The sequence below is a fragment of the Antrostomus carolinensis genome, unplaced genomic scaffold, assembly GCF_000700745.2.
Source record: "Antrostomus carolinensis isolate BGI_N321 unplaced genomic scaffold, ASM70074v2 Scaffold51308, whole genome shotgun sequence".
Lineage (NCBI taxonomy): Eukaryota > Metazoa > Chordata > Aves > Caprimulgiformes > Caprimulgidae > Antrostomus > Antrostomus carolinensis.
In genome coordinates, this window is record NW_010331899.1 from 3,691 (window position 1) to 13,805 (window position 10,115).

The 10,115-nt window shown below is 36.5% G+C and overlaps 1 protein-coding gene across 1 annotated transcript; it reads left to right on the forward strand.

Annotated features, from left to right (window-relative positions):
* Window positions 1–479: 479 nt before the first annotated feature.
* Window positions 480–9,398, forward strand: LOC104529118 (tetratricopeptide repeat protein 39B-like; the record flags this gene model as incomplete). The annotated part of the gene is made up of 7 exons (XM_029086305.1): window positions 480–584; window positions 3,473–3,604; window positions 4,317–4,393; window positions 5,549–5,616; window positions 7,674–7,738; window positions 7,897–8,002; window positions 9,333–9,398. Coding segments are annotated over 7 exons (619 nt in total), but the record flags the coding sequence as incomplete, so codon positions are not given.
* Between the last annotated feature and the right edge of the window lie 717 nt (window positions 9,399–10,115).

Consider the following 10,115-nt stretch of genomic DNA (forward strand, 5'->3'; position numbering starts at 1 on the left):
TACTTGAAGTGAATCAGAAAGAACAAAAGCTTTTGGCATAGCTGCAGGCTCGTGACGGGACTATTTTTGGCATAGCTGTTTGCAGAGTGATGGTCTATTTACTGTGTTCTTGGGTGAAAATATTCTGTCATCTTTCTTGAGATTTAGATCTGAATAGAGTGCCAGAAACTGCATTTGTACTGATACAGAGAATTGAGAGCTTGGACACAGTGATAAGTTTTGAGTATTTCAGTTATATAAGTAGCAGTAAAAATTACTCCGTTGCATATTGACTGGTAACAAAAGGAGGACAAGTCCATAAACATCACTTAAATAAGCAAAGAGTACACTTCTGTAGCATGGATAAAGTGTTAAGCATCTGACTTGTTCTTGTAAAGCTAGGTAAAAACAGGTAATAAAATTGCTATGAAAGGCTGTCTGTGTTATATAAGGAAAAAAAAAATTGTCTTTATATTTACTAAACTGAGAATCTTTTTTAGGGCATCCAAGATGGATCTCAAGTGTGCTCTGGAAGAATGTTCAATGGCACTGAACTTATTTCTAAACAATAAGTTCTCTGAAGCCCTGGAACTACTTCGTCCATGGTGAGGTCCTGTTATTTGCTGAAGTTACTGTAAACAGATAGTGTAAAGTATGCTGTCTGATAGCTGAAAATTAATTTAAAGCCTTTGAATATAGTAGTTTTCATTTATTCCCTTTTGTCCAAAAGCATTTCTCAATATCTTTGAGTTTCAGAAGTGCACTTGTTTCTCCTTAAGGCCCTCACAAAAACTTGTTAATGAAGCACTGAGTTGTTCTGTTAGAGCTTATCATTCAAACTGTCTTTCCTCAAGCTGAGGGGAAAAGCAGGGAAGCAAGACCTTATCCAGTGTATTTTTGATCAGAGAATTTTTGACAAGATGACAAGGTTGGAACAAAACTCTGGAATACTCTTTTTGTTGTTTTCTATATTACGTTGGAGTCATGGTAGTGTTTACCCTTAAAGCCGACCTTTTAATGTTCTGACTAATTGTGCCTATTCCCATGTTGCCTTTGCTCCTTTGAGAAGAAAAGGATGGCAGTGCAGGTGTAGGGAGCTAAATACTGTACAATAAGCCTAGTTTACTTGTGACTGCATGGGGAGGCAATCTGAGTGGCTGATCTTTAGGGCTAAGATCTGAATCCCATTCGCTGTTCTTCTGTCTGTCTCTCAAACATGCATATGATCTTGAGCCTGGAGAAGAGAAGGCTCCAGGGAGACCTTATTACGTCTTTCCAGTACCTGAAGGGGTCTACAGGAAAGCTGAGGGGGGACTTTTTACAAGGGCAGGTAGTGATAGAACAAGGGGAAATGGATATAAACTAAAAGACGGGAAGGTTTAGATCAGACATTAGGAAGAAATTATTTACTATGAGGGTGGTCAGACACTGGAACAAGTTGCCCAGGGAATGTATGAATGCCCCCTCCCTGCAAGTGTTCAAGGTCAGGCTGGACGAGGCTTCGAGCAACCTGCTCGAGTGGAAGGTGTCCCTGCTCATGGCATATGGGTTGGAACTAGATGATCTTTAAGGTCCCTTCCAACACAAACCATTCTATGATTCTGATTCTATCTTGAGGGATATGTCTAGCGAGATGGATCTGTAGCTTATGTTAGTAGAGCGACATAAAGTTCTTGTTCTTCAGTTTGGTGATAGTAACACTGAATTAAGAATGATGAATTGCTGTTGTTAGGTTGGTGGAATGGACAGGTGGAAGTACACTCTTAAATGGAACCTTGGGAGGACGACACAGCTATTAAGTGTTTGCTTTTAGTGATACGGAGAGCTTAAGTGTATATGAGGTAGGCAGGAGTAACACCTTTTCAAATTAGCTATATTTACACCCACTCTTCTCTCTTGCAGCTCTCTTCTCTGAACATTGTACAGTGTTACTTGTAATAGAGCAATGCTTTGAGAAGGCCCACCTGCACTTGTGTGTATGCTAAAACTATTTTGGATAGTATTGTAAAACACTGAGTTCTACATGCAAGGATTGTGCATGCATATATTACTAAATACACACATTCATATTACTCACATGTTTTTTTATGTTTCTTACATATATTTAATTTTGTATTGTAAACCAAAAAAAAGTCTTCTTTAATGCAATAGTGTTTTTATGTACAGTAAAGTATATTGCTTTAGTTGATGTTTGCTATGAAGAAAAAGAAATATTCTAAACTCTGTGGTTTTGATGTTTTGAGCTTCTGGCAGCTAATAGACTGAGTTTATTATACAGCATATTCAGCTAATCTGCAAAGGAGGATTTAGCCTAGCAAGGAAACAAGCCACCTTTAAAAAAAGAGAAAGCCCAGTCATTTTACTGAAAAATAGCCTTTTAATGAAAGTTAAAATTAAGTACTTATATAATGTAAAAATTTAGGGAAAGTATTGATATATTTAAGAAATAAAGACTTAGCTCAAGGGTCTGTCTTGACTCTGCTAAAGATTCATGTCTTCAAAACTACATTTGGTGGGTGACTCCATGATTTAGGGAGAAGAAAAAAAGTTGAGGAAACTGGAGAGGATGAAGCAGATGCTAGCAGCATGGCTGGAAGACTAGAACATAGGACTCAATAAAATCTCGAGAGCTGGGTTTGTTTTAGTTTGGCAAAAGGGAGACTTGGGGGTTATTCTAATAGCAGTCTAGAGCTATTGAGGGGAAGCTGCAAGGACAGAGCCTTCCTTCTCCAGAGTGGCAGGTGGTAAAACAAGAGGCAGTGACCACAAGTTGAGGTTTAGAAGGTTCATATTGGACATGAGGAAAAAGTACATTGATAGTATGGTACCAGAGAGATTGCTAGAGGGGTAGGCAGTCTTCATTTTCTTGAACAACTTGAAACTTGGTTAGACAAAACCCGAGTTTGTCTGACATAATGTTGGCAATAGTAGTGCTACTTCTGTTAGGTTTGACTTTATGACCTCCAGTAGCTGCTTTCCAGCAACATTTTTTCTTATTTTATTATGTAATTATGTTGTAGAAGCCAGGCTGGTTCAATGTAGCCTTTTATGCAGGACTGAGCATGTGTTTACTGGCTTTTCTGTGACACAGATGCAGATTTTCGTATCTTGGGATCAAGTAGTGATGTTAGAAGGATATCCTTACTTCTTATGTTAAGTGAAAGCAGACGAACGCGTATTTATGTCAAGGCTTAATTAGCTAAATTAGATAGATACACCAGTGGACTATAAATGGGATATAATTAAGTGCAAATGTTTGTGTAACCCAGTTTGGATATTTTCTGGAACTTGCTGCGGGAGTGTGCTGTGGAAGCAAACATGTAGCACCCAGTGGAAGATGATACTTGCTAGGTTAGGTTATGTTCTCACGTCCATTACTTTCCTGCTTTATAATTCTGGCTTTTCACAAATTAATACAAGTGTCTCAGCATTTAATTTTGTATTGTAATTTAAATTTTTGCTTAAATGCACAAGTTATATATGTTTGCCCTAGGTCTAAAGATAGTATGTACCACGCCCTTGGGTACAGCACTATTTTAGTTATGCAAGCCGCTATGACCTTTGAACAGCAGGATATACAAATGGGAATCTCTACAATGAAGGAGGCTTTGCAAACCTGCCAAAGGTAAGTCCAAGCAACATAAATTTATGAGGCACTTAATCCACTAAGTGTTCTTTGTAAGATAACCCAGCTTTCTGCATGCTTTCAAAGCAGGCTATTGTCAGTATGATAGTGATCTAAATTTAGAAAGGTAGGTAAGTCTCTCTGTCCAATTATTAGTAGTAAGGGTATGTTTCCTAGTATTGCGGAAATGGAAGACTTGTTTGGTCTGAGCATGTATAGCCTCTAAAGTTAGAAGCTGATCGGCTATGTAGACCTACAGGTAAGCAGACAGTACATGATTGAACTGCCTGAGCTATTTCAACCTGTGACTTCTTGTTTTCTATGGGGGTTAAAAATTTAAAAGCTTCATATTGTGAATTTTCCCTTTCATAATGAAATTACTCTTTTTCAAAAAGTTGTTTTCAAAGGTGGACCCAGTAGTCTAGTAGGATTAAGCTTGTACTGAGGTTTCTTCTAAAACCAAGCAATTTTTAAATTGTTGTTACAAATGTAAGTGTTTAGTTACCTTAAATTAAAGGGCTCTTATTCCCAACAAGAATGATCTGAACCTTTTGCTTCAGGTCTTGCTTGGAACAACAATGAAATAGAGTAGAAAACAGAAAGTATTTGTGACTTTTTTTAAATTAAAAAAAAAACCACTTAGAATATGGATTGTCAAGAGATGTTGCTTATGCTGTGTGGGTTTCTCTTCTTCCATGTACAACTGATTTAGATTCAGGAAAAGAAGCACAGTGGTGGAATCCTTGTCCAATCTGGTTTCTAAACAGACAGTGGATCAGTTGAGTGAAGGTAAGTGATTTATAATACAATTAAAGCAACAAAGTGAAAAAAACTCAAAACTATTCTACCAACTTGTACTAATATACTTAACCACCTGTATCATGTTTTGTTTTTTTTAAAAAAAATTGAATGCAAAGCTTCTCAAAATGGGGGATTCAGCCTAATTTATTTTTACTCTGAACATGCATGATCTGAGAAGGGAATGCCTTTCACGACACATTGTAGGACTCAAGAGAGATTTCAGGGTTTGAAATTTTTTGTTTGTTTGTTTGGGTTTTTTTGCTTGAGACAATTCCCAAAAGTTTAAGAGTCATTGATGCTGTGAAATAAGCCCTTATCATTAGTTGCATTGGAATCTGGGTATATTAACAAGTATTGTGCTTGTCTGTTTTGCCTTAAGGTGTTTTGGGAAGTGGTATCTGTACATTGTTCATGGCTCTGAAAATAGTGATCTCCTATTTCTGATTTGGGCAAAATCAAGTATGCATTTTTTTCCTAACCTGAAACAAAAGAATCCTTTTTAATACTGGGCACATCAAACTCACCATGTGTGCACTGTACATAACAGCAGCCTTGTGCACGTGGCTGGTCTTGTAGCATGAGTGCAGAGCAACTCGTGTCGTGTGTGCGAAGTCAGATGTACTTGAGTACTGCATGAGGACAGAAAGTCTGCCTGGGGCTTTCAGTTTGTTGAGCATGACTTGGCAAAAAACAGTTCATAATGTCTTAACGGGACTTGGGAAAAGCCTGAACCACAGTGAGTGTTACACTTCATTTGTGAAAGTTTTTTCTAACACATGGAAGGAGGGTTGGAAGAACTAGTTGCTGTAGGCTGATATTTAAACTTAGGAGCAGTGGAAAGTACGGGAGATCATCCACCAGAATGACAAGTAGCTTTTGCTCTAGGCTGAAGTCACCTCTGTCAAGATCAAAGTTTTTCTCTGAGGAGGAGTGAAATAGAAGACCATTTTTGGTTAGCTTCCCAATTACTACTTCTGTTGGGATTTGTGTGTTACAGCTGTTATTCAGCAGTTACCAAAAGAGCAACAGCAGAATCTTGCTTTTTTTTTTTTCTTTTCTTTTCTTGGTGGCATTTTTTCTTACATTTATCCCAAGAATATTGATAATTTTGATGACAGTAAGTAACTTTTCTTTCTTATATAGAGGAAATGCATGCTGAAATCTGCTATGCTGAATGCTTACTACAGAAAGCAGCTCTCACCTTTGTACAGGTAAAATCAATTGGGGGTTTTTTGTACCTCTGTGTAGTAGTTTAATGGAAAGATGTTAATACTTGTAGAACATTGTAGAAAATAGATATGGTATTTAAAAACCAAGCTTTTTCCTAGAGAATGACTGTTATTTCATGACCGTGATTGAAAGTATGGCAAACGCTGTACTACCCAGCAAAATCCTCTCTTTGTTTATATGAATAATCAAAGATGTTATTGATACCCAGGAACCAAAAACCTAAGGTATATTGAAGTCTTACACAGATGATATGTTTAAAAGACTTGCATTGCACCTAACAGTGTCCAGCACTTGTTTAAAAAGATGTTCAAGTACGAAGAAACATCTTGTTTGAAAGTAGAAGTCCCTTTTCATACAAAAAGGGTAGAATGCTTCTCAAGTAACAAAACTTCAACTGACATATGCTTGTCTCCAATTCAGTATCACTCTCCAAGCACATTTGATGTGGTGTCAGGAACAATATGGTAATAAATGCTTATAAAATGAGCATGCCTTAGTATTGCTGAGGTAATAAAACAGTTCACAGAAAGATTCACTGTTTAATACTGTCTAGTGCTTCTTGTTTAGCTTGTGGTTCACGGACTTCATGCTATGGTGATTTAAAATTCAATTTGAAATTTGATTCCTGAAAACAGGAGTTGTTAGTCATACTAGGGGTTTTTTTACATATGTGAGTGTTTTACAAGTGTTTAATGAATGTATTTTAGATAACCCCTTCAGATACAAATCACAAGGAAGATGCGAGGCACAAAGATATTAAGATGAGATGGACCTGAAAAGTTAATTTGGCAAAGCTTTATAAACCACTTAATACAGTACTTTGGCCAGAAGTGTCAGCAAGTACTAATAGAATGCCAGTCTTTCCTATAACTGACTTTCTCCTTTACTAACCAGATGGAAGCAACTCTCTTTTTTTTTTTTTTTTTTTTTTGTTTTTTTCCCCTCATCTTATGGGTGAGTATTTTTAAGCATGAAGAGAATTTTTAAACAGTGATTGAGGGAGGTGAGTTAAGAACTGTACAAAATGAGGAAAAAGGGTAACCCTAACCCAAACCCTTAATTATGTACTTTCTCTAAAACAACACCTTGCTATCTGTCATGCCAGAGATCCATTGCTGTTGACTCAAAAGCCCTGCTCTACTGATTGCTGTCATACACCATATTTTTCATCCTTGACTGACCTTGATTCATCTGAGGCTGATGATAATGGAAAAAATAACCATTCAGAAAGAGGTAGCAAGAATGCTTGTACTAAAACACTTGCATCTGAGTGTTCGGTTTTTCAGACAGAGCAATAGAGACCTTTTGAAATTTTGACCCTTTATGGAAGCCAGAATTTCCTTTTGTTGATGATTCTGAGGCTTTTTTTGTGCTTTTTCATTTTCCACTTCATATATGCTGTCTCCAAGTCTTCAGACGTGAATTTCTGAAATGTCTGCACGTGTTCCCCTTCTGTGTGAATTCCAAGAGAAAAAATTCTGTCCTGTTGAACTGTTAACCATCTTACATTTCGGGAATTTATTTTTGATGACCGGCACGTTGTATCTTTGATTTTTCTGAAGGTTGATAAGCACGTATGTTGGGTAGTAAATGTGGTTACTGTTGATCGGCAACGAGAATTCATCTGTTTAAGGGATTCTTTGGTTTGTCTTCTGCCAGGTCCCGGGCTCACTTGTGTATGTCAGAATTGGCATTTCAAAACTTTCTAAAAAGTTCCTACAGCACCATCTGGTGGAGACCTTCCTTTTTTCATTTATATACACTGGAAATTCTGTTAAAAGTAACTCTTTGACTTTATTTTCATCCCTTTCTTAAATTTTAAAATTTGTAACCTGCACCAGATAAATGTTTCTCTAACAACTTAAAGCAAGTGTTAACTTCAGTCTTAGAGATTAGTCTAATAACTGAAAAAACATTTTTAATATTTCTAATGATGTAAGTTGTAAATAAATTTAACTGGAGCTGGAAGATTTTTATGTACGTGTTATATGTAATAGCTCAATGCACATTTTTGTACAATTACATTTTTTTCTTCCAGGATGAAAATATGATCAACTTTATCAAAGGTGGCCTCAAAATTAGGACAAGTTACCAAATATACAAGTAAGCAATTAGAAAACACTTAGATTCAATGTTGGTGAAGCAGGTGCAGTTGCATTGATGCCTCCAAAATAAAAAGAAATACTTTTATAGCAATCATAATGATTAATATAATTTCTAACTCATGTTTACCTCTTCCTCCTTTTTTTCTGTATCAAAAGAGAATGTCACCAGGTGCTACAGATGACTCAGGGGAACAAAAGCAAAAATGAAACCTACTACCAGTTTGAAGGAGGAGTAAAACTTGGAATTGGAGCATTCAACTTGGTATGACTTTTTCAAACAACAGAAAGGCCGTTGTAATAATTCTGTAGGATTCTTTTTTTTTGCAGATACAGTACTGTGATCCTGTTTTAAAAATTACACATTTGTAAAAGGGAGAATACAGGCTTTGAAGGCTTTTTGCAGTATGAAAACAGTAGTAGCTTTTTGCATGCATGCCTTCCAGGATCTTTCTTCTAATTAATTCTGAATTATGTTTAATTCTCTTGAACTAATTTACATATGTATTTCTTAAGAGGAAAAGCAGGTACATCTGCTGGTGTGTAGCAGGAATTTTTAAGATACTTGTGCTATTGGTTACAGGATACCTGGAGTGGCTGCTTTTATTCTAACACCCCACATGTGCAATTCTTTTGCTTCAGTGGCATACTGTAGATTGGCATAGATAATGACAAATTCAGAAGAATGAGCAGTAATTTACTGAGTTTGTGCAAAAGAAAACTGGGTACATCCACTTGTGATTTTCTTTACAATTTACTACAGTTGCCTTTTCAAATCTGTCGTGGCAATGGTGAGTGTTGTATTCTGCTGGTATGTTCATTTCTGTGTCAGTTTTGAGTATGGTCAGAAGAACTCAGGTCTATCCGCACCCAAGCGACTGGTAGATGTCTGTGTTCATAAGTGCTCTGACCTTTCCTGCTCTTGGTTAAGTCTCCTCAGTAGGAAGCTTAACAATAGAAGTCTCTGCTGGGCAGAATATATTAGGGTGAATAGAGCTTTCAAACACTAACCTTTCTAGTAATGCTCGTCGAAAAGGTGGTTTTTATCTTCATAAGTTTTCTTTTGTGTAGGATGTGGAGAATGCCCTTACAGGGGGAACAAAAAATTTCTAAAACAAATATGCTTGCTGATCTGATAATTCAGTGCTCCCACAATAAGAACAAACAGAACTTTTGTGATACCATTGTGTCATTTGATTATGAGTAAAGGAAGATGACAATTGTAGGCTGTAAGTACTACCAAAATAGATAATACTTTCATTCCAAATGACCCACAATTTTTAAACAATTCTGATCAGCTGAAGACAGAAAAATCTGTTATTATCTGAAGAAGCACAGCTGGACTCTGTCGTGCTGTTTGCATGCAGGATGATCATCACAAGTCTGAGTTTCCCTGAAGCTGTAGACTGATGGTATATTGTTGTTCATGCATGTCTATTTTTGGGTTCTTTTGTGTTTTACTTTTTCACTTATGTGTAATGACATTTAACATAGTAGCTGCTGTTTTGGGCTCAAGTTTATATTGTTTTACTGTTGTTTTTTTTAAATTCATATGAATTTTTATTTATCTTAATTTTGTTTTAAATGTATTTCAGATGCTGTCGCTTTTACCTGGAAGGATCCTTCGACTTTTAGAATTTATTGGATTTTCTGGCAATAGGGTATTGGATCTGATTTCTCTCTCTCTCTCTCTCTTTTTTTTTTCTTTCCCCCAAATTAGTCTTTTCTCAGATAAAGACTGGATGGATTTAGCATCATATATTTCACACTAAAAGTAAAGTGACCTATATTGTTTATCAGTATTTTAGTGATATTAAAAAGATGTGAAGTGAGCTAGATAATGCAGGCATAAAAGCACATACGGTGATATCCTGATCTTGAACAACTGTGGGAAATGACCAACAACTGTGGGAAAAGTCTGCTTCAGAGGGGGTTTTTAAATTGCTCTTTCCTTTCCTTTTGCTGGTCCTTAAGGAGAGGATATCAGCTTTCTTTTCTAGCCTATACAGGCAGAAATTAATGTTCCTCATACGAGTAATTGAGAGTCAGAGTTCTACATTTTTTCCATGCACAATTCCACTCTATTTCTGTGGGAGAAGGAATTTTTGAATATCATGTGTCACTGTGGAATCTCAGTACACATCCTTTTCTTATGGATAAGGAAAGTATTTATGATCATAGCCTTGTTTTTGTAAGCCTAGCTGTGTTTTGTGAGTATCTTACAGCTTTTAAAGTCTTATTGCCACCCATAAGAAATAATTTTTAAAAAACCCCAAACCCCAAAACCCCAAAAAAGCAACACACAGAATTATGCATAACTAAACTTCAAGTTATTAATGAAACAGTCACCATATCACAGAATCACAGAATGTTGGGGA